Below are 24186 nucleotides of genomic sequence, written 5' to 3'. Positions count from 1 at the left end.
TGCATGCACATGAACGAGACATCGCCGAAAAAAAGGAATTTCTTTTAAAATGACAACCATCTTTGACAGTCGACATTTGACAAACAGATCAGATGTGCCAGGAAAACAATCGCTATAGTCCTCTCTTTCACACAAGAGGTGGTATGCCTCTGATTATGGGATAGACGTCCCATAGGAGGATACAAACCAAACACCGACAAAGAAGAAGAAGAAGAAGGAAAACAATCTCCCGAAGGCAGTGTAAAAACAAACATTGCATACTGCGCTCTGTCTTGTGTAGTATCGAATCAAGCCTCAACGAATTGTGATATCGCAGCATAAAATATGGCTACCGAATGGTAAGAACTCGTCTCGTTCTATCTGGATTGTTGCCCCCTGAACTGGCAATAATGTTTGGGACTTCCCAATTTGCAGGGTGTGCGTACAGCGTCAGCAGGACGAGTGCCGCCGCTATCTTGATCAGTTCAAGGTTCTAGATCATCCACTGAAACAATCGACGATAACGGTACCGTTCCCGGGAAGGCGAATGTGCATTTTTTTGTTCCACATTTGCTAATCTTCTGTCGTTGTCGTAGGTTCTGGAAAGCCGAGGAACTCGAGGCAAGGTTTCAACGACAGCGAACGGAGTCTCGCTGAGCAGTAATAATTCGGCAGCAATGTCTGCCGCAGCATTGTCGCTCGATCCGCTTACCATAGCTTTCGATGGATCGGATCCGTTGAGCCAGTTTGCAAAGCAGCAGTCAACATCGCTGGGTAAAGATCCGCTTTCCCGAATGGCGGCCGAGATGGAAAGCAGTGTCTCGGTTCCGCTGAGTCCGCTCGGCTCGCGAAACTCTCTGGGAAAAGGGAAAGAGCCAACCAACTTGCTGGAACTGGATCTCATCGAACCGTGGGCCGCCCGTCGGGGTGCGATTTTGAACAAATACACCACCTCCGAGAAGCTGTCGATCGTGACCAGTTTTTTGACCGGCGGCGAAACGATCAAACCCCAAACGACAATGTCGGAGAAGGTCAAATATCGATTGGAACAGCTGGATGACTTTGACGACGGTTCCGTGCGGCAGATGCTGGACCTCTCGCAGCAGGAATACGTCGTGAAGATCGAGCAACTAAACCACGAATTGGTGCAAGCGTGGAATCAGGACCAGCGCGTGAAAGCGCTCAAAATTGCGATCCAGTGCTCGAAGCTGCTGTCCGACACGTCCGTCATCCAGTTTTACCCGTCGAAGTTTGTCCTCATCACCGACATTCTCGACATTTTCGGTCGGCTCGTATACGACCGGCTGCGCACGAAGGCCGACTACATCCATCCGGGCACGCGCGAAGTGACCTCGCTGCCGGAAAGCTTTACCCCAGACATGGTGCCGGAATCGGCGAAAGAAACGTGCCAAAACTGGTTCTACAAGATCGCTTCCATCCGCGAGCTGCTGCCACGACTGTACGTCGAGATAGCCATTTTGCGCTGCTACAGCTTTCTGGCCCAAGACGAGTTCGGTCTGGCGTTGCGCAGGACTGACGAAAATGATCCGTGGCATTGGTGATCCGCTGGTGGCGATCCACGCCCGCTGCTATCTGTGCCGAGTGGGCATGAGTCTAACACTCGATCGGACGTACATTGGCGAAAATCTAGACGACATTCTGGCGGTCTACCACACCATCTTTAACGGTGGAATCCGGTCGGAGATTGCGCGCCACCGCATCACACTGAACGGATACCTTTCCCTGTATCTCCCGGCGCTCGATTGGATTTTGCAAGGGGTGGCCATTCTGACGACGGACAACCAGCTGGACGATATTTTGCAGCGCTGTAAGGAGAAGAAAAATCCGGCCCTGCTCCTTCAATCGATGATGCAATCGTTCCGCTCGGATTTCATCGCCTCCCGGGCTACGCATTTCGTGCAGATCTTGTCCTCCATCTCGGTGGAAGGCCTTTCGAGGGGACAGCTGTTCCGCCTTGCTGGGAAGCATCCTGAGTCACACGCCACCGCCCACCGAACAGCGGGCAGTGGTACTCGCGAGCGCCATGAAGACGATCAGCTCGCTGGGCAATGTGGAGGAGTTTATGCAGTGTGCCGAGATGTGGGCCCAGTACACTAGTCAACATTTCGGAGTAAGCGCACCGCTCGTGGCAGTCCGTTGTCGTGTCAATCGAATTACGGAACTAACAGTCGTCCTGTTTTGCAGCTGAAAGAGATCGATACCTTCCTCGGACAAGTGCTCCAGCAGATGACCCCGAACCGGCTGTACGAGCAACACTACCACGAACTGCAGGTCATAGTGGACAAAATCGTTTCGAATGCTCAAGACGTGCACGGCGTACTGGCACTGGTAAGCATGCATTGCATGTTACATCGGCCCAGTTTGGCATTTATTGGCTTGCGTTACTATGATCATTTCCCGCTCTGTTCTGTTTGGTTTTGTGTTTCGGTAGGACAATTTTCTACCGCTGCTGGAACTATTCCAAAAGGAGACCATGAAGCTGGAGGTTTGCAAGAATGTGCTCACCAGCTATCGCAATGCAACGGCCGGCGATAATGCACTCATCAACGATCCGATCGTCACCAATGCTCTCATGTACATCAGCCGGGTGTTGAATGATTCCGTCAAGTAAGAACGAAGCCGATAGAAGCTTTTTCCGTTGCTTGGACCGTTGTGCTTCCGTTTCGTTAACCGTTCGCATTTTTCCCCATGCAGCGCTCTCACCGGCGAAGATGAACGGCGACAAATCAGCGGTCTCGTGTGTCACTTCATTCGCAAGGTAGACTTTGGGCGTGACTTCGAACAGCAACTTGCCTTTTACGTCGAGGCACGCTCGGTGCTGTCCAACCTCGATTCAGCCCTTTCCACACTCATACATTCGGTCAACCGGCTGGCGACAAGCACGCGACGCATCGTGAAGGGCCAGCACACGCAAAAGACGGCCGCCTTCGTGAAGGCCTGCGCCGCCTACTGCTTCATCACAATCCCATCCATCATCGACGTACGTACGCGCATGGAGCTGTATCTACAGTCTGGGCAGGTTGCGCTGCTGAATAGCTGCCTCCAGCATGCCGATTCCTGCTTCGAAGCTGCACTCAATCTAATCCCCGAGATGCCCCGGATGGTGGAAACCGACGGGAAGATGCAATCGACGGAAGGATTCATTAAAACGTTCGTCGTCAATTTTCTGTCCACACTCGTCATAGTGCCGGTAAGATGCAAACTTCGAATGTGAAGCGATCGAACTCCGAATGAGCAACGCTCTGCGACCGATTTCAGGATAATCCAACCCAGGGAGTGCTGTACTTGCTGCGCCTCCTGCTGGAAGTCGTACCAAAGTATCCCTTCGAGTCGACATCGAGCATGCTTTCCGGCATCTACCTGCACGTGCTCGACTTTCTGTCCGTGGCGGCACAGGAGGTGTACCCGTACCATATCGTAAACGTAATCTCCAACGACGAGCTGTACGGATCCGATCCGAAATTCATCGCGGAAGTGAACGAGCTGTGCTGCACGGTATGCGATAAGCTGCTGCAGCATCTGAAGGCACTGCTGGAATCGAACGCACTGCGAGCGCAGTCAGAGTTGGCGCTGGATCTGTTCCTTAAGATCATTACCGGTGCGGATCTGTCGGTGGACAAAATGTTTACACTGACGGTCAATCTGTGGAACCTGGCGGTAAAGAACCGGAGCGCAATCGATCCGAAGCAATTGGTAAGCATCATTTTCCGTCGTCATCAGCATTATCGCATTAGCGTTCCATTTGCTGTGGGTTCTGTTTTCTCTTCTGATGATAAGAGCCAACAATTTTGCAATAACGTAACACTGCGACACTACTGCTGATTAGGAGGAATTGAACTACGCATTAAACTGCGCGACGCCATCCTCTGATTGGAGTTGATCAAAGGTCGCGTGCATGTCCTTTTATTGCCCAGCTTCCGGCGGGAAATGCTGTTGCTTATCGCATCGCATACCACCGCCAAACAATATTTATTTTTAGCACTGTTAATTGCAATAGGAACAAACCAAAAACGTGCCAACCCAGATAAGACCTTTGGTAGCGTTCCGAGGAACCCAAATCATGATGCAACCACTATCAATGCGTCTAAACAGCTTCGTTTACCTTTTCAGCAAACCGTTGTGATGTACACGGAGCATCTCGCCCACATCACCCAGGTGGAGTCGCAAAGGCAGTGCCTGTGGCTGCTGCTGGATAAAATGAAATCTCGCATGTAAAGCACGCAAAAAGCATGACCTCGGAGCGTCGTCGTGTCGCAATACAATGATCCATTCCCATGGAGAGGTGAACATCTTGAAGACTTTCTCCGGTTTATGATCGTATCGCATCATTCAATAAAGCACTGCATACATATATTTATTTTAAAGCGTGCCACTACCCTGCTCCGACTTAGGCGAGAGAACTCAAGTAGACGAAACGCAAAACTAAAAAACCGAAAGAATCATCTTAAACTATGGGGAGCTCAACATATCCGGTTTATCGCAATTAAAAAGCTGCTCGATGGCTACTACTACAATTGTTTATTTTCATTTCTTGTTTCATCTTGTGTGTGTGTGTGTGTGTGTGTGTCTGTGTATTGGTGTGTGTTTCTGTTTGTAGCTGCTCCTGCGGTATTGTTGCTTCTCACACCGTTTTGCTTTAACTATGGTTCATTTGCCACGTATTTCCGTGTCCTTTTTCTACGGTTGTGTGCTCACTGCTTGTTTGTTTCTTCTTCTGTATTCTGCGCTCATTCGAGAGTGCTAGTTTGCTTAACTATCGTCTCGCGTTACTTATTATGCGCCCGCACGGATGTATTTCGTATTCTTTGCTTTAGTAACAAAACGTTTGCTCTACGCTTTTCTTTTCCTTACGCCCCAAGGTGTGTACATGCTTTGCCGTGTAGTGGATGTGAAATGTTATCGCTCTAGCGACGTGTTGGACATCGTGTAGCTAAACTTTGTTATTGTTTGCGATGGTAAGCCATCTCACATGTATTGCCGTCCGCCCATATATTGAACTGATTGAGCAGCGGCCGCACACATTTATTGCAGTTTTCTCTCGGTTTGCCGCACGTCGGCAAGCGATGATGATGCGTTCCGTTTTGCTTTTGGGTGTGTGTGTGTTTCAATGTATGTTTCCGATGGATAAGTAGTGTCGATAATGGAATCTAGTCCTGCCTGCTGTCCAGGTGTGATACGATTCTCGGTTTAATTTGAATTGCCCGTTACAATGCAGTACGAATCGAGAGGCGGGAACAATACCGAACTAAAACCCAACAGACAAACACATAGAAATACGTTTTCCAAATACTTAAGTACCTATAACTAACGCAAAACAGTCATTTAATGCCGCAAAGAGAAATAGGAATGAAATGGAAAATAAAGCTTGTAGTCATTACAAGGAAATGCGGAAGGAAAAGTCCCTCAAATACTATTTCTGCGCAACCAGTTACGTTACACGTTATACGTCTTCGTTCTTCCCCTTGTGCGTCTCCTGAACTCGGTTACGCACGTCGATCAAATCCGATTGAAGTCCCGACTCGCAATCTTCCTACCTCGATCACTTTTCAAAATGCGCTCTGCCTGACTGTGTATGAGTGTTCATATGAGTGTGCGTGTGTTTTAGTTGGGAGACCTTTATTGCTAGCGCGCATTAATGTTTCGCATGGCTCTCTGGCTAATCGTTATATTCATAATAAATAAACCGACCAAAATGGCGCCACCACCTACCATCGCAATCAATTGCCTTTTGTAAGCACAACACACCATCATGATCGCCGCTTTCCCTGCACTTTTGAGCACAAGATCGACGACCAGCTTTCCCCACGGTTCGTTACTCCTTATTATTGCGGCTTGGTGGCGGCGATGAGGCTTCCTTCGCTTGCGTCTACGATTTTTCTTTATAGCTTTACGGGTTTTCATAGTAATTTCTTTATTTTAATATATATTGACAAAAACAATACACATTCAATGGGTTTGATTGATGATTTTTGTTGCTTCATTTTTGCTTGCCATTTGCTCACTGCTTGATGTTTCTTTTGTGTTTTTTTTCTAACTTTCCTGCTGATTATTGGCGCTTCTGCATTTAGTTTACGCTTAGTTGTGTTAGTGTCTTAAAAAAAGCCGAGAGAATCTTTACCCTGCCCTGCCATGGGTTTCGTCACAGGTACGGCTAGGCTTGATTAGGATAGCGTTGTACCTGCATACAGCAACATTTTTTGTTTTACGCCATTCTGGTGTTTGTAGGTGTTGGTAAAAGGAGAGTTAGTTGGGTAACGCAAAGCTGCAATAGGAGAAGGAAGATTTCGTGCAGGACTGGAGAAATGCGTGAAATTTAACGTTTTAACTGCCAACCCAGCTTCTTGTTTCGACAGCAAGAAATGACCGGCGCGATCAACCGGAGTCACTGCCACCTCCCCTTCCACCCGCGCTCCTTCGCTCAGCTCAGTATTGGCGATCCCCGTCTGGCTTTTTGTCGTTTTTGTTCAATCAATTGCATCATTACTGTTATTGCTGTTGGACCCCCCCCCCCCCACCCACCATCCCTCCCCACCTAGCAAATCCCAAGCAAGGAGAGCGATTAATGAGTGGACCGACCGGCGTAGTGCTTCCACTGTGGCACCGATGCGAGGTACGAGTGATGGATTTTTCGCCGAACATCATTCGGCTTCTGCATATATGATGCACATGGTAAGGCAGGCCAAGCAACAGTCGTTCGTACTGTGCTACTCTGCTGGCTGCTGAGGCTGCGGGCAGGCCCGAACAACGACCAGGACCGCCAACAGGACGGGCCGCGATAGTGGTGTGTTTGTTACGGTGAAGAACATAGCGATTGGTGGTGTAGCTGTGGCTGCTGTGGCGGAGTAGTGATGGCGATGACGGCGGAGTGTGGCTCTGATCTGGGAGTGGTTTGTTTTGCTACGATGAAACACGAAACATTTCTTCCTTTATCTATACTATGAGAATGCAGCTAATTTTACTTAAATTATGTGTGTACTACGGGGGCGCGGGTATGATAATGATTCTTCAATAAGCTGATACGTTCAAACGCTTACGGGAATGCACAGAAAGGCCCAGCAGAAGAGACGTAATGTAAGGTGATAGATGCAATCAAACTGGGGAACCGAGACGGGAAGAGTGTGGTACACGACGACAAGTACGAGAGAGTGAGTCTTAAGTATGTTCTTTCTGGATCCTCCACAACTCTACATAAATTGCACATATCGTCGGAGTTTTGTTTTGATGTTACAGTGATCTTGTTCGGTTTTGCTGTGAGTTTTTCTTACATTTGTTGCGCGCTCCCTGCTATCATCTGCGTGCCTCTCGCTACATAGGAAACTCCAACGCGGTGTGATATCCTACATGTTGGGGTACTGTTTGCGCTGCCTCTGTTCTTGTATGCTTTTGAATGGTTTGCAATTGATGATGTTATTTTTAAGAGATAATTCGCCTTTTCCACGCGTGTTTGTATGTGTGTATTATTTTATGAATAAATGATGTTTTATTTCACTCCTTGTTTTCCAATGAATTCCTATTCCTCGTTTTGCTCTTTCCATCCTGATGGTCCTACATAGTTGCAGCAATCGAAAGTTGTTCTGCCTGTATTACTCATTTCATTTTAGTCCTGTGTTACGTGCTAGTCTCTCTCTGTCTTCTCTGGAAATGTTGGTTATATGCTGCCGGGACTGGATAGTTCGCACTTCGATTGCTGGAGTGGATCGATCATTTGCAAGAAATTCTTCCTTCATTCCATCCCTTTTTGCTCTATGTCTGTGTGTTGTGTATATTTCTTATGTTTATTTTCTTATTTCATAATGCTTATCTCTTATCTTCCTCTTTTAATTAATAAAATAAACTCACACATAAAACGAGACGCGCGCAAATTACGACACGTCTTGGTCTTCGACATCCTGGATCTGTTCCTTCTGTTCACCTTCTCCTGCAAGACGAAAAGAAAAGCATCCCAAAGCATCTATTAGTAAACTTCACACTTGGTTGAAATTTAATTTAATTGATCGCTGTGACAAAACACTTCAAGCTACAGCTACCAACGAACAATCAAGCCCATAGGGCCTTCATTCAAAGCAAGTTCAGAGTATATCTTACCGTCACCCTGCATGTCGGATGTCCATAAGGTGAGGTTGTCTCGAAGCAACTGCATAATTAGCGTTGAATCTTTGTAGCTTTCTTCGCTCAGAGTATCCAGTTCGGCAATCGCATCGTCGAATGCTGCTTTCGCTAGACGGCAGGCACGATCCGGAGAGTTCAGGATTTCGTAGTAAAATACCTAAGCAGAGCAAGAAAATGACAAAAATCGCCAAATGTTACGTGGTGACGTGTGTTGACCGACCGTGTCTCCTCAAAAACTTCCGAAAGTAACTTACTGAGAAATTCAGGGCCAATCCCAACCGGATTGGGTGCGTTGGTGGAAGGTCAGTCATAGCGATATCACTGGCAGCCTTGTATGCAACTAGCGAGTTTTCGGCGGCGTCCTTGCGATCTCCGCCGGTTGCAAATTCGGCCAGATAACGGTGATAATCGCCCTTCATCTTGTAGTAAAACACCTTGCTTTCACCGGTCGTTGCACACGGGATAAGATGCTTGTCGAGCACCTCGAGGATGTCTGAGCAGATATCGCGCAGTTCCTTCTCGACCTGTGAGCGATAGTTCTTGATCATTTCGAGCTTCTCCTCGACGGCCTGTGGTGCAGCACAAGAGAGTACAGAAAAAAGAGAATATTGCAGGTTGGTTTGTTGATTCCGTCGCTATGAGCACTGTACACACACGCACCTTGTTCTCTTCCTTCTGCTCTATCGAAGAGATTATCCTCCAGGAAGCGCGTCGTGCACCGATGACGTTTTTGTAAGCCACCGACAGAAGATTTCTCTCCTCCACAGTCAGCTCCACGTCCATGGATGCAACCTTCTTCATGGCTTCAACCATTTCTACAAATAAAAAAAGATAAACCAAGACATATACTCATCAGTACATTATACAAAATATTAAAACGACACATTCTGATGTATGTCGTTCATTATGTGCGTGTTTAATTATATTCTTTATCTAAATTAAGCTTGAATTCACTTCATCGTACACGTGTTTCATAACATGGTCAGTGATCTAATCTGTACATCAATTGTATGTTGGATTGTTTGTAACAGCAGTTGGCTAGGCTATTGCAACAGCCAAATAAGCAATACCAAACCAAAGGAACGACCTGAAACTGAGCAAACAACGGCTTCCGCAAATGGAAACAACGGCACTGGAACTCCTTTTCAGATTTCATTGAAATAATGATTGTACTGCTTATTGTTTGTTCATAAGCGCAATTCTCTCAACAAAATGTAAGCTTTATAGCTTCTAGCGTAAGGGCATGATTACAACAAGGTAAGGATAATATTCATTTTGTTTGGTAGTCAATTGGAAACGATATTACTCCCGATGGTTTCCAGCATAATTGATAGCCGTTATATGATAATGTTAGAAGAACGCAGGCGCATGCATGCTGCACTTTATCTTAGTTCTGCTATCTATTTCAAAAACAGTGAATAATGTAAGAAAAATACGTGCTGTAGGCAAATTTCCAATTTAAAGATTGAGCCGCTCTTCAACGCTTTCGGAGAGTGTGTATGTATTAGCGCAATTTTCGCGTTATCATTAACCACCTGGTAAAATTCCATGACGTTATGAGACGAACGACAAGAGAGCTTTCGTGCCGGGTTCTCCAAAATCTTAAGAAGATCTGAGAGCTATCACGCTACTTTACCAGCCGCCGCCGTGGCTTCAGATTGACATTGTCCAACAAAATAGCCGCCAGCGATTCATTGCGAACGTGCCGAACGAACGAGTTTGCTTTTTATTCGCATTCGCTCTGAGCTCATCGCAAGGCACGGTAGGACGTTGACTACACTCACACAAGCATACGCTCAAAGCAAGACACGTTTGCTTATTAGAACAATGGCACTATTGGAACATATTCTGATTATATGACACACCGACAACATTTGAAACGGGACCTTGTAAGAGGGTTTGATAGTTTTAAAACATCAACTAACTAACTAACACAAGTATTGAAAAAATACATAGAAAAAAACTTGTCGCTTTTTCCGCGCCAGCTACGCAATAGAAATTCACTTCACACACACACGCATATATGGATACATCTTCTCCACGTATTTTAGCCGCCGGGAAAAAGCCGCTGACAAGAAAAATCACACACACAGATGAACCAAAGCGATATACATACGCACAGGGACCGGTGTTGCTGAACACCGCACACGGTCTTGGCCGATGGAACGAGCTAAGCAGCGGCTCTGTTCTCTCAGCGCTTACCACCTATTTGCCTGCTGGATTGTGTCAGCACAGAACTGTTTAACCTCATACATTACTTCCATTTTCTGACAATTTAAAGAGTTGCACTAAAATCGAACATACTGAACATATAGTTTATAACACATATGGCGAATATTGTAACTCCACAGTGCCACATTTTCATCTGTTTTGTAAAGTCTTTCCATCTCATGTACCCAATGCTTGATCAAACTTTCCAGTGTCTTGAGCGACACGATAAGAGGAAACAGAAATTTGGTACTTTCATCAGCATCGATTGAGACTCGAAAGATGTCGCATTATGTTGAAAAAATCGCATACCACCGAGTGCCAATGATCATGTCAACGGCCACTTGACTTACCACACAATACTTTGACTACCAATTACGCAATAGCAGAATGGAAGAAAAATTATGTTCCTCACAAACCCAAACATACGGAACCAAAAATAAGGACTAGCCTCCTTTCCTTTGGGAACTGTATGTACAATCATGATGTTACTCCGTCGATGCTCTCGTTGGAGTCGTGATTTCAAGCGTCAACGGTATTAACAAAATCGCTGAGGATCAGGCAAGTAAGTTAAACAGAAATCTCCTTCTGCACGCCCCGCACACAACCGCATATCATCGTGCTTCTCTGTATATCCATCATTTCTGTTTATCACTGTCGACTGATACGAATCGACAAAAATCAATTCAATTCATTCGCTTGGAAAGCGATAAGTTCTAATCAATATGCTCATACTACAACCATATCATATAGATAATTAATTCATTTATTTCCTGATTGAATTCGCTAGTCCAAATCAGAGAATTGTGTTTTACATAACACAATTTACATTGAGGGCCACACCCTTTCAAACCAGCGTGGAAAAATAGTTGCGAAGGACAACCGGCATTCGTTGGCTAAACAAGCCTATTTTAAAAAGAAACGTTAAACCACCATTTGGTCATTGGTCAGTTGTTGTAGGTTTTGGCAGAGCAGCAGATGTAAAAAAAAAAAAAACTCAGCTCTCACCAAAATCAGACACAGCAATTAGAACTGTATGGGCGAATGAAGTAAAATGTACATAAAGACATGTTTCTGCTGCTATCGGGACGACGGCGCGTTGGCCTTACGTGCATCAAATTATCACCAATTTGAACGTGTGCTCGGTTGAGAATATAATCAAACCAACCAATAAACCTCTCAAAACTAACTTTGTATGTATATTCAAACCTTTCCATGTATTTTTGTATGTGTAACACACCTAAATCAATCAGCCGATCATACTGTCCAACTGCCTACTTCAACACTTTTTATAGAATGCTCTCCCTCGGCGGAGCAGTAGTATGGAACCAATGGTGCGTTCACAAACGGTCAACAACAAACATGGTGTGCTGCGATAAATTTCAAAGGGTTTTACAAAATGGAACCCGCATAGAAAAAAAAATCTGATGAACAAGTCACGCAGAATGAACAAATAGCACATACACAATACATGCTCACCCCACTTCTCCAAAGCATGTAGAATATTGTACGAGGTCAAATCGATCGCCAATATGCGTTACGTTCTGTCCCCCCTATCGCATGTGTAAAAACCCGATTAACACAAAATCTATGTTTTAACAACGAATATTGGTGGTGGTTCAGTGATTTTTATTTTCAACAATCATTATCGATTTGCGTCCACACGATAATAAATCATCATGGTTACCTACTTACAGGTTGCCTCGTTTTCTTCAGCAACGCATCCATTTCGACCAACTAGCAAGTGACCCTGTGTATCTAATGCTTTGATTCAGATCAACCATTTGTCCCATAATCTGGGCGCTAACTAGCGAAATAAAAAGTAGGCTACTGGTTACTATCTTACTTTCGCAGATGTTATGGTTGTAAGCAGTAAATTCAATGTCAAGCAATACGGCCAGGTCGTTTCTGATGATTAAAAATTAAAAAAATCTTTGTCCGGTTTGTGAAGAGAATGCGAAGCAATTACAGAAATATCTGAGTATTCCAAACAAGGCAAAGCACAAGACATAAGAGTTATGCATAAAACAGAAGCTTTGCATTATCCTTTGCAGCATAACTTGTAAAATTTCATCATTTACAATATGTAAGAACTCGCTATATTATATACATATGTTTATACCTACACATATCTACATCCTACCAACCTATTCATTCATATGCCTCTGTATCCATAACTGTCATATACCAACTTTCCAAAAAAAAAAAAAAGTAGTAGTTCATTTTTCTTCCTTGATACTACAACCTTGAAAGGTCTCGGCCTGCCATTTCTGGCTTTTGGAGACCCGGTCCAACCAACAAATCATCCATCAATTGTAACCAGAATACAAACAATAATGCTTGTAGAAACTATTAGCACCAAGTGTAAAAGTGCAATTAAAAGGTTCGCTTTGAGCAAATACATAGGTTTGAGACCGTTTATTTAACATAAATACAAATACTCTTGATTTGATAAACTAATCACACTGGAATATCCTTCCGTGAAGTGAACACGTGACATTTTTCATTACGTTTTGATGCAATGTATTCAAGCAAAAGAAAACAAGATTCAATTTAAAAGTAACTCAAGCTTCATAATTCAGCCAGCCAGTTAGTGCTTAAGTATTGTGTGTGAAGTTTACCGTGATAGCGCTTCAGCAGTTCAGCTTTTCCATTTTTCTTTTAAAAGCTTTGGAGAAAGTGTGGAAAAGACAATATACATGTTGGATCTGTACGGATGATCTGGAAATGGACCTGCGCAGTGAACCAAATGGCTCACCATCAACGTCTTCACATCACAGCCTATTTGAACTTCATTTTTGCTTAGCTGAACCACCATGATTTCTTTCAGCTAGCACCAGGTGTGGTACAACGACCACAGACCGAGATTTTTCCGCTGCGTTCTAAGTTAAGTGACAAAATAGAATAGTGCAGTCCTTTCGTCATCACGATTTATAAATGACCCAAACACGCAGATTTTCCGGATATAATATGCTATGAAATTGTGGAGTTCTCTTCTTAATGATACTTGTGTTCCACACCACAAACCGATTAAATTGAACTGTATGTTTAAATACTTCAGGTGATAACGTTAACAAAAACCTAGTAGACATAGCTTCCGTAGAACGTTCATAGAAAAGTAGCACCCGCACCTGACACGCGCCCACTGCGTTGTGGGTTGGGAGGAGCGGGAGCGACAATAGCGCACACCTCACACAAGGCCAACATGGCAAGTGCTTGTGTGTTCGTGTAGGAGTCTTTGCTGTCCTAACTTCCACACAATCTCCTCCACACGGGTAGTGTGAAAATTGACGAACTAATGAAATTCATAGCCAAATATGAAAAACTATCAGCCAAAGCCAAGGTTCACGTAACATAACTCGTCGGATGATGTCAGGAAACCATCGAATCCCGAATATTGTGCACGTACAAAGGAGAAAAAATGCAGTAGTAGCAACGGAACCACGCCAATCGGCGAGCCTCATTTTCAATTGCGCGAATTTTGTTGGTAGTGGTGGTTAGCGGACTTGATTCTACAGTCGTACACAAGCACGCTAGCACATCTGCACACATTTGCCGTCGCTTACGGGAGTTACTCACGATGAACCAACACCAACGATGCTTTCTGTGTGTGAGAACGTTCACGCCTTGCGCAAATGTGTTAGTGCAAGCCTATACTCTCTTGCTTTTTCAATATTTCCTTCCTAACCGGAACCCGAACACCGGATGGCAGAAAAAACACATTTTGGAGATCCTTCTGCTATATTATACCTGCCTACGAAGATCGTTGAATTAATTGAACCGTCAAATTCATTATGATGATTTCGTTTGTTCGAAATACGAATTATCATCATCCAAGCGAGCGCATAAAGATGCGTCCATTCAGACACCATTGCTGAAAAAGTTCCCAAAATTTGCAACTCGCTTCTGTGCTCGGAAGCCGTACGTCAACGTCAAAAGTTCTATCCCCAATATGACGCATCAAATTCGAATGAAAAATTATAAAAGTACTTGTACTCCCCGGTATCATATTCACACTCCTCTTTTATGTGCTATGGTGGTTCCTCTAATACAAGCAGCTGCCCTTCATCGATTTTTCTCCTTCCCATTCTCTACCAACTCAGAGCTCTTTTCCTTTTTTCCTTGTCATTTTTTCTCTTCCCCCCCCCCCTCCTCCCCTTTCGATGCGTTGCCTCATACCCACTAACAGCGTTTTCGAGTATTGCATACATCTACAATTCCAACTCCGGATCGAGCTACTTCACGTTATACGCTACGAGCGCTCTCAAATACTTCGTCTCTTTTACACCAACAGGCGCGCCGCAAGCACGTTGCTAACTGCTACCCGTCGCTAAAACATTCCCGCGCATACTCTTTTCCAACAGTGTAGCTGTTTCATTCAGCTCATTGCGACCACCATCTAACCATCTTCTTTTTATCTTCTCCAACAGACCAAATTCTTCCTGAGGTTGGCTCCTCTTCTTCCTGTTCATTTCCACACTACACCTAGCTTTCTACCTCCTACCTCCTACCCACTCACACACACACACACTCACATACATTTCATGAGCTCATCAGCGCGCGCGTACCGAATCACACTCACACAATTAACCCCAAAACTCCGCAAAGGAGCCTTCTTTTCGCTCTCTCTATCTCTCGAATGTGACCCACACCAAATTTTCATTGCTTTTTACACACCACCGACTTTTTTATCGGCAATTTTCCCGAAAATTGAGACTATATCCCAATTTACGGCATCTCCAACGCTTACGCGAAACACGAAAATTGCATGCGGCGTGTCCAGTGGCGCGGCGGCAGATTTGGTAGCTCACACACATGCACACAGTCACGAGACGACTCATCGCCACTTTGTCTTCGCTGAACAACGGTTGTTTCTTGGAAGGAAAAAACCGATTTCCGCTACATCTCAACAAGCCGCGGAAGGACGAATTTCCACACACAACAATTCCCACATGCCGGCATTGGCCGCAAACTCAAAATGCGGTACGGGAAACGGTTTTCCAGTTCACACTCGACCCAGACTCCTCCCAGTATATGCGGCAAATTGAAGAGACCGCCTCAAGATAGCGTGTGCAAAAGTGTGATCCCACGGGAAGAAATTTTATCGTTTTGCACTTACCATCGTACCGCTCGGCCTGTTCAGCCAGCTTCGCCTTGTAGATGTTATTTTCGCGTTCCGACATGGCTGCAATTCTAGAGTCGGTTTTTTGAAGTTCTGAAGATCTTCCTTAACGGTGTTCTAGATCGCGCACGAGAAAGACGACGACTACCACGAGCGAACTCTCTAAATGGACTAACAAAATGGCTGCCAACTTGGACCTACTCACGCACGACCACAACCTCAGGCTTGTTCACCTTTTCTGTCAAACTTCGCACCAAATTATCAAGCTTCGAGTATGTTCGGCTCCATTCGTACTGGTATAAAAATCCAAGTGGCAGCTTCACCATCCCAAGGTACAGAATACATTCGATGACAGTTCAGTGCGCCCAAGGTGTGTAAAGGGCATGTGCCCACACACGAATTTTGTATTTATGAGCACACATTCATTTGTTTACTTTAATTGCGGGCAGCTTCAAAGCACCAATTGGACGAAAATACCCCCGCAATGAGATACGGACAGCTCGTGATGGGGCCAGCCGGAAGTGGCAAGGTTAGTGATGCATTCACCACTTTTCGTTCATACCTTACCTATTGAATTCGCTTCTCTCTTTAGTCCACCTACTGTGCGACGATGCAACGGCATGGCTTTGACGATAAGCGCATGATAAAAGTAGTCAATTTAGACCCTGCCGCAGAACATTTTGAATACCAGCCCTACCTGGACATTCGGGATCTGATCCAGCTGGACGATGCTATGGAGGACGAAGAGCTGCGTTACGGGCCCAATGGCGGATTGATCTTCTGCATCGAATACCTGATCGAACATTCCGATTGGCTCCGAGATCAGCTGTGCGGTGTCGGTTCCGATGATGAGGATGATGCACCGGGCACGGAGGAACCGGATGACGACTATGTGCTGTTCGATATGCCTGGCCAGATCGAGCTGTACACGCATCTGAAAGCGGGCCACACATTGGCGCGGTTGCTGGAATCGTGGAACTTTCGCCTTTGCTCGGTATTCCTGGTGGACTCACAGTTTATGATCGATGGGGCAAAATTTCTGTCCGGCACGATGGCCGCATTAAGTGTAATGGCTAACATGGAATTACCGCACGTGAATGTCCTGAGTAAGATGGATCTGCTAAGCAAGGGACACCGCGGACAGATGGACAAATATCTCGATCCAGATGCGCACGCACTGCTCGGGGAGGTAACAAGCGAGTCGGCCTGGGGGCGCAAATACCGCAAACTGTCGGAAACGATTGGTATGCTGATTGAGGACTTCAGCTTGGTACGCTTCACTCCGCTTAACATCAACGACGAGGAAAACGTGGCAGATTTGTTACTCATGATTGATAATGTAATTCAGTATGGCGAGGATGCGGATGTGAAGGTGCGCGATTTCGATCCACCAGACGCGGACGAAGCGGAGGATGACAGCCGACACTATCGGGACGATTAAGCAGATGCCTTGAGTTTTTGAGTTCGTGCTAAATTACGTTTATATTCTCCTTGCAGTTCAATAAATTTAACGATATATAGGTTTATTTACATGAGTTCTGACTGAGCGTGTGCGTCTCCCGATTATGGCTCGCGTAAACTGATGCCTAGATTTGCATACCCTAGTAAAGCAACAATTCCGGCCGTTGCATCAAACGTTGTCATCTCCGTCGTTTTTGCTATTTTTAGTATTTGGTTTCGTGGATGTCGTCGTCGTGTTGGTCGAAGTGGGCGAGGGTATCGTTTCATCGCTCGCTCCTCCACCGGAAGACGGGTGCTTCGAGGACGCACCAAGACTGGCGTTCGTGTCGTCAATATTGCCGGTTCCACTGTTGTCATCTGGTTTGCTTTCGAGCGAAAACGGTGGAATGCGGCAATCAAACATGTGGCCATCTTCGCGCTCCATACGGAACGTTCCCCACATGTGACCGCTGGGCGCTTGTAAACTGACGTGCGAGCTGTACTGGAAAGCCGGCAGTCGTGGGCTCAAGATGGGTTCTTGACCGACCACGCCTCGTCCACGCACGGTTTCCAGAGTTCCTGATAGGGAAAATATTCTCCAGTGTCTCTCCCTCAACTGTACGCTAAGCTCGCCAAGATTTTCTAAACGAATACAGTAGCGCCACTAAAATGGAGAAGCGAAAGCAACTAGCATCAACCGACGTTTTCACACTCGAGGATTCGCACTCATCCTTACCCAATACACTGAAGCTGCCGGAGTTTCTCTGCAACCCATGTAGAACGGGATGACCGTTACGCGAATGCCTTCTGTCGTTTCCTTGTGCACATCGGACAGCTCTAGCCACGGATGGTTCTTCTTCTGCCATGCGCGTAGCGTTTCCTGCGCCACGAACGGCGGTTCCTTGTCCGGCTGGTGCGCCAGGAATTTATCAAACAGCTCGTGCTGCAAAGGATGCTGTTCGCCAGAGCTGTACGGTAGTATGTCCTCGTGTGCTACGTAATCCAGACCAGGAATAGCGTAAAGACTTCGGCTCGATTCTTGATTTCCCAAAAATGTCACCGCTTCCGTCTGAGCACGTATGTACGGGCAGTCCCGCTGATCAATCAACACCTGGTAGAACGTGTGCGTTTTCTTCTGCACCTCTTTGCTCGTATTGTCATTGGTAGCACTGCCGTCGGCCGATTCGGAAGCGACGCTTTCCAGTTGATTGCCTTTGGACTGATTCGGCAAGTCACGGTCGTACACTCTGGCCAGCCAGGGAAACAGTATGACACCGCGGTACCCAAACACGCGGTGCAGGAATAGTTGACCCGTTTCATATTTACCCTGAGCCTTCGGCAATTCAAGTCTACCCACCTCGGCCAATCTGCAACGTAAATAATTATATAACTGGAATTGCATTTTAAGCGCAGTGCGTTTGCTGAATCGTTCGCTTGATGCTTCCTGAGACCTTTCAGGTCCTGGCAGCAGGCAAACTAGCGCTAAACGCTCTAGGGCTACAGTGGCTTCACAAACAATTACACCATCTTACCGTGTGTTGTGATAAATAGACACTGAAAACAAACGAACTACCAAGTTGAATCCTGGACGGAAATGGCAAAGGGAGTACGCCTTGGACATTAGCGGACTCATCGTCAGTAAAAATGTGGAGTACGATTTGGCCGAGCGGAACTACGATAGTGACGATAGCACTGCCCCTGAGAATAGCGACTACGTCGTGCAATTAGCGAGAATTTAATAATATCTTTATTCCTAGCGCTTTTGCACACACAATTTTTTTCAATGCACAACACAATCGATGAAAGCGGACGTCAGTCGTTTTGTTTGACGTTTGTCCCACCGTCCGTTTGCAGCATGTGGTGGAGCGATTCACGCGATGGATAAAGCGAGCGTGGCTGTCGTTTCTAAGCTCTTTTTACTTCACTAACACGCATGGACGTGCAAGAAAGACGCAGAATCGTTAACATCAATACGACGTGCAGCGGAGAAGTGATAGACATCACCGTGTGTGTGTGTGTGTGTGTGTGTGTGTGTTTGTGGAACGCCCGAACAGCTAGCGGCTTGTTGTTTTTTGGAAAACCGAACTGAGAAGCGGAAAATTGTACACAGCGAGCAAAGATACGAACTTCGCAATGGCATTAAAGACCTACGGCGATAAGCCGATAAGTTTTCAGGTGGAGGAGAATGGCGAGTACTATTGCGTCGGATCGGAGGTAAGTGGCCGCAGTTTATGAGCGATGCACAATTCTTGCCCGCCACCACTAACATGGAACGGGCGATTCTTGCAGGTTGGAAATTACTTGCGTCTCTTCAGGGGCAGCCTGTACAAGAAGTATCCGGGCATGTCCCGGCGCTTGCTGACCAACGAGGAACGCAAAAGATTGTTGGACTCCGGCATTAGCAACCATCTGTTGTCCAGCTCCGTCTCCCTGCTGAAAGCGACAGAGGTGCAGGACGTACTCGATGGAAACGATGAAAAGTATAAAGCCGTGTCCGTGCACACATCCGAGCCACCGGCACCGCGAGAGAGCAAATCCAGCAAGAAGCAACCGCCCTGGGTACCGACAATGCCCAATTCGAGCCACCTAGACGCAGTACCGCAAGCGACCCCGATTAATCGAAATCGGGTGTACAACAAAAAAGTGCGCACGTTCCCGATGTGCTTCGACGACACGGACCCGACGCTGAATGTGGAGAATGCATCTCAGACCGAAATTTTGGTTCCGATTCGCTTGGACATGGAAATCGAAGGGCAAAAGCTGCGGGACACGTTTACGTGGAATCGAAACGAGTCCATGATTACACCGGAACAATTCGCCGAAGTGTTGTGCGACGATTTGGACCTCAACCCAACGCCCTTTGTGCCGGCGATCGCGGCCGCCATTCGTCAGCAGATCGAGGCGTACCCGAACGAGCCAGTCGTGCTGGAGGAAGGGTCCGATCAGCGGGTGTTGGTGAAGCTGAACATCCACGTTGGAAACACATCGCTAGTCGACCAGGTCGAGTGGGATATGGCGGAAAAGGAGAATAATCCGGAGGAGTTTGCCATCAAGCTGTGTGCGGAGTTGGGCCTGGGAGGGGAATTTGTGACGGCCATCTCCTACTCCATCCGCGGACAGCTATCGTGGCATCAGCGCACCTACGCGTACAGTGAAACTCCGCTGGCCACTGTAGAGGTACCGTTCCGGACACCGAGCGAGGCGGACCAGTGGGCCCCATTCCTCGAGACGCTTACGGATGCCGAGATGGAGAAAAAGATACGAGACCAGGATCGAAACACGCGACGTATGCGACGTTTGGCCAACACATTTACCTAAATCCCTACGCGCCGCCCAGAGAATGGGCTTTAATCAAACTTCTCATCATCCATCTTTCTGACTGTCTGACTAATCCTTTTCGTGATTTTATGTATTTGCGCGTGGGGACATGAGTATAAATAAACAATGCATCGCAATGATGGAAACCTATTTCATTCGGGTCCTCGTAAGGGGTTTGGCAAATGCGAAAACTCCTGCTCACTGTCGCTGTCGCTGTCGTCTTCGGTCTGCTGGGCGTTGCGTCGGGAGTGCAACATTCGGATTATATCAACGGCGGTAAGCGGTTGGTCGCCGTCGGTCAATGGCTCCTAGGCTGCAAACATTTGACACACCCTCTCGGTTCGCTTCGTTTTGCCGTGGAACTGTTTCCGATGCAGCATCGCGGTCCGCCCTCTTGGAAGCTTTTTGTTCACCATTCTTCGGAGGTGCTGCCACAACAGTTGTTTGTCTTTCGCCATCTGAAGCTAGAGGAGGTTTGAATGGAATGTTATCACATTTTGTTTAAACGAACGCACTTCACCCGTATCACCCACCAACAATGCTATGCACCGTAATCGTTCGCTCGTATGGGACCAACGTGTCGTTCTGTTCCTTTGCCGCTACGTATCGCAGGTCTTGCTTGTCGCTACCTAAAACATTGAGCAATAAAATATGGAATCATACAGCAACAGCTGATGCAACATAGCGTTTTTACATACCAGCGTTGGGCGGTTCTGTGGCCATCGAATCGCCCGTAGGCGGGTAATCAATATCGACCATTACAATATCTTCGCTAGTCGTTGCAACGGGACAGCAGACCGTATCCCCTTTGCAGTCTGCACGTGCATTGCTCTCTAGCTCCTCCTGCAGAGCTACTTCAGGCAGGTGATTGACTAGTCTGCCCACTACTGTGCACAATGCAGCATTAGATTCGTTCAGCCGTTTGGGACACTCTTGCTCCTCAATAGTCCCCAGTTTAACGTCTGCCTGCTGCTCATGGTGCAGAGTACTAGTACCGCCAGCCGTTTCGCGTGAATCATGCTTATCACCGCCAGGCGCTTCAGGGAGAGAGGCAATGTGAGCCTCAGCGTTCACCAGTTGCTGTTGCACGAATGATATTTCTTCTGGCACTTGGATAACAGTGCATGGGATCGTATTTGGTAGTACGCCGGTAGCCATACTGTGAAGGGCACTAACGGAAGAAGAAACCATCCCAGGGCTTTGGGACTTGGCTTCCGGTTGGATTATACAGGCAGCAGGCTTTCGGTATTCAATCGCTTCGATCGACGTAGGAGTAGATCGTAGCACTTTGCTACCAGCAGCCGATGGTTCGGACAGATATTGCCGACATTTAAATTCAGTTCCCTGCCCCGGGACGTTGGCTCTGCATTTGTCGTTCGAAGCAGTCGGAAGATCCTTGGGGTCGATTATCGTGATACTGGCAATGCGATTTATGCTGTTGCTATTAGCAGCTGGCAGAGATGTTCCACTTGTGCCTCCTGCCTGTTCGGGCAGCAGCAAATCACAGTACGATGAGTTGGACAGCTTGTCCATCGACCGGTGGAGAACCTTGTTCTCCATCGATTTAAGCTGCAGATCGGTCGTGGCTTTGCTACTTGTCGTACTGGTCAGCGCGGGATTGTCGTGCTCGCCACCCTCTAGCGTTACATCGTCAATGTTCAGCATCATCAGAAGCATGGTCCAGTGGAATATCTTACGGAATCGCTCAACAAACACGCCGATCGCCTGGTCGTACGGGCCAGGGTCAAACGAGCGAACTTTTTTTACCCTTTGCTCGGGTAGCGTTTGTTTCGCTTGCTCGCTGCAAGCGTTGAGGCAAACACCCCGCAAACCCAGCACCGTGTTGTAGCTGGGAGGAATGCGACAAAAGAGCATCGCGTCCCCCGACAGTGTCATCTTGGGATGCATAATCGACACGAGGTTGGGCCAATCTAGAGGACACGCCAGCACCGCCTTTAACAGTGCTTCCTCTTTCGCTTGCTTCAACTTTTCGGGCGACGGCTCTTGAAAGCCTTCCAGCAGATAGAGCAGTATTTTGGTCCCCGTAAACACGTGATTGGTTCTCGCGTCGACGGCCAGCTTGTGACCGAACTTGTACCGAAAGCTAAACTTCATCTGCTCGTACAGGCCGCTCTCGATTCCCGGCGATCGTCCGAACTCGAACGGTTCGCCCGGTTTCTGTACAGCCTTCGGGGTGCTTTTGATTTCCACAATGGTTTTAATCCAATTCTTGTCCGTCACCTTGGAGGAAAGCTTTTTCTTCTCTCTCCTCGGCACATTCTCTAGTGCCGCGTTCGGATGGCCCTCGAGAAACCTTTTGATGGTGTAGTACCGCGTGCGGCAACTGAGCCGCGAGTGGTTGCCGAGGTGTTTGGAGCAGTCGGCCCAGGATATCTTTTGAGCGCCCTCCTCCGTAAAGTGGTCCGCGATGTAGCTCATCAGGCGTTTGTCTTCCTCCAGGCTCCAGCCCACGTGCGTGTTGACGAAGCGCAGTGTGTTCATGTACCGGGCCCGTATCTGTTTCGACGTCCTGCCCGGCAGCAGGTTCTCCTGGAAGTAGCGGAAGTCATCGCCGTACTGCTGCACGTACGCCGTAATGACACAGTCTTCCTCGGCCGTAAACTTGGCCCCTCGCAGTGGCCGCAGCAGCGTGTACTTGTAGCGATGGTATGCCTGCACCTTGTTGCGAAACGGCATGCGCTCCACTACTTTGTTCCATATGATGTTGTTCCCGATTCGGTTTTCTTTTACTAGCCGCATCAGTAGCTCATCTTCCTCCGGCGTCCAGGGATGCCTTTTAATCTGTGATAGCTCCGAAAAGTTGGTCTGATAGTGCACAAAACACTGATACTCGGATCGGTTTTCTACGCTCCGCGCTATGAGGGTCCAGTTGCGGCGCCCATGTGCTTCCACTGCCTGAACCAGCTTCGATTCTTCGTCCGATGTCCACATGCACCGTTTCAGGCCGGGCATGAGGAAGTTGTTCCACATGCCCTCGCAAGTGACGGCCGAGTGGCGTCCGCTCATGATGGCCGCCGATATTTTCAGCCAATCCACATTGAACTTTTGGCTTCCATACTTGCCATCGTAAGCCTGCGCTTGGTGCCAAATGTCTGCTAACGGTAGCGCTTTTAGTCCGATCCATTCTTTCTTTATCCGCCTTGCGTTGTCTGAACGGTTGCACATTTTATGCCGCAGTTGGTTCTCTCTGTGCACGAATTCGTATGCCTGCGTCGCTATGCTTTCCCTCAGCATCTGCTTGTCCCTGCGTGTCCAGAACGTTTCAATCGACTCAAACAAATCAAGTGGAAAAAATTCCTTCTTCACGTTCTTCCGGTACAGATAGTCCTCGTTGTGGGGACCGGGGTAAAGGTCGTGATCCTTGAAGAACGGCTGCCCACAGATGTACCCCGGATGGCGTGGCCGCGATGGCCGTGCTTTGGGCGTTAGATTCAGCCGAATGTCGTCCAGACTTTTGTCAACCTCCAGCAACCTATTTTGGCATCGTAACAGCAACCCCTCCAGCTGTTGGCGTAGTACGACTAACTTCGCCTTGTACTGATGGTTAAGACCAACGGCATTTTTGGTCGTAATGTCCACATGACTGTGTAAAATGTTTTGCACCTCGAGGGTGTGATTGTAGTGTGCCGGCTGTCCATCCTACGAACGATTGATACAGAACGGGTGGCAGGAAGAGATACAATTACCAGCCCCAACCGTTGAATCGCACTCACAGCGATACCGAAGCGTTCTTACCTCCTGACCAACATCGTAATCACTTTCGGCTTCCGATTCCGTATAGTTTAAAGATTCACAATCTGAGCTTAGACTAGACATAACGCTACACAAACAGTTCACTGTCTCACGTGATCACAATCGGCTAACATTAACATAAACACTTTACTCTTTTTAAGCTACAGCCGATGCCTGGTACATACACCGAACTGTTGCAGGGGATCTCTGCAGCAGCAGCAGCGTTTCTGGATTGT

The 24186-nt window shown here is 47.2% G+C and overlaps 6 protein-coding genes across 6 annotated transcripts; 3 read left to right on the top strand and 3 right to left on the bottom strand.

Moving 5' to 3' along the window:
- The first annotated feature begins 90 nt into the window (after positions 1 to 90).
- On the top strand, positions 91 to 6088 carry LOC118517521 (VPS35 endosomal protein sorting factor-like). Its single transcript, XM_036063750.1, is given in 10 exon segments — positions 91 to 338; positions 415 to 505; positions 576 to 1511; positions 1513 to 1953; positions 1955 to 2110; positions 2185 to 2328; positions 2432 to 2607; positions 2695 to 3190; positions 3259 to 3693; positions 4111 to 6088. Coding segments are annotated over 10 exon segments (2994 nt in total). The 5' UTR covers positions 91 to 324; the 3' UTR covers positions 4216 to 6088.
- On the bottom strand, positions 4510 to 15687 carry LOC118517541 (14-3-3 protein epsilon). The gene is made up of 6 exons (XM_036063779.1): positions 15437 to 15687; positions 8770 to 8924; positions 8364 to 8678; positions 8086 to 8266; positions 7840 to 7918; positions 4510 to 6897 (listed from the first exon to the last, which is right to left on the bottom strand). The coding sequence occupies exons 1-5, from the start codon at positions 15498 to 15500 to the stop codon at positions 7863 to 7865; spliced, it is 771 nt and encodes a 256-aa protein (XP_035919672.1). The 5' UTR covers positions 15501 to 15687; the 3' UTR covers positions 4510 to 6897; positions 7840 to 7862.
- Positions 15688 to 15783: 96 nt separating this feature from the next.
- On the top strand, positions 15784 to 16965 carry LOC118517539 (GPN-loop GTPase 3). Its single transcript, XM_036063775.1, has 2 exons — positions 15784 to 15968; positions 16032 to 16965. Exons 1-2 carry the CDS (start codon positions 15924 to 15926, stop codon positions 16878 to 16880), a joined length of 894 nt encoding a protein of 297 aa, XP_035919668.1. The 5' UTR covers positions 15784 to 15923; the 3' UTR covers positions 16881 to 16965.
- On the bottom strand, positions 16903 to 18847 carry LOC118517530 (polymerase delta-interacting protein 2). Its single transcript, XM_036063764.1, has 3 exons — positions 18412 to 18847; positions 17616 to 18246; positions 16903 to 17543 (listed from the first exon to the last, which is right to left on the bottom strand). Exons 1-3 carry the CDS (start codon positions 18510 to 18512, stop codon positions 17070 to 17072), a joined length of 1206 nt encoding a protein of 401 aa, XP_035919657.1. The 5' UTR covers positions 18513 to 18847; the 3' UTR covers positions 16903 to 17069.
- Positions 18764 to 20347, top strand: LOC118517537 (SWI/SNF-related matrix-associated actin-dependent regulator of chromatin subfamily B member 1). Its single transcript, XM_036063772.1, has 2 exons — positions 18764 to 19093; positions 19169 to 20347. Exons 1-2 carry the CDS (start codon positions 19013 to 19015, stop codon positions 20195 to 20197), a joined length of 1110 nt encoding a protein of 369 aa, XP_035919665.1. The 5' UTR covers positions 18764 to 19012; the 3' UTR covers positions 20198 to 20347.
- Positions 20256 to 24164, bottom strand: LOC118517519. Its single transcript, XM_036063748.1, has 4 exons — positions 23954 to 24164; positions 20896 to 23857; positions 20731 to 20826; positions 20256 to 20661 (listed from the first exon to the last, which is right to left on the bottom strand). Exons 1-4 carry the CDS (start codon positions 24032 to 24034, stop codon positions 20465 to 20467), a joined length of 3336 nt encoding a protein of 1111 aa, XP_035919641.1. The 5' UTR covers positions 24035 to 24164; the 3' UTR covers positions 20256 to 20464.
- Positions 24165 to 24186: the final 22 nt, after the last annotated feature.

The sequence above is a fragment of the Anopheles stephensi genome, chromosome 2, assembly GCF_013141755.1.
Source record: "Anopheles stephensi strain Indian chromosome 2, UCI_ANSTEP_V1.0, whole genome shotgun sequence".
NCBI lineage: Eukaryota > Metazoa > Arthropoda > Insecta > Diptera > Culicidae > Anopheles > Anopheles stephensi.
This window is presented reverse-complemented; position numbering and strand designations above follow the sequence as displayed.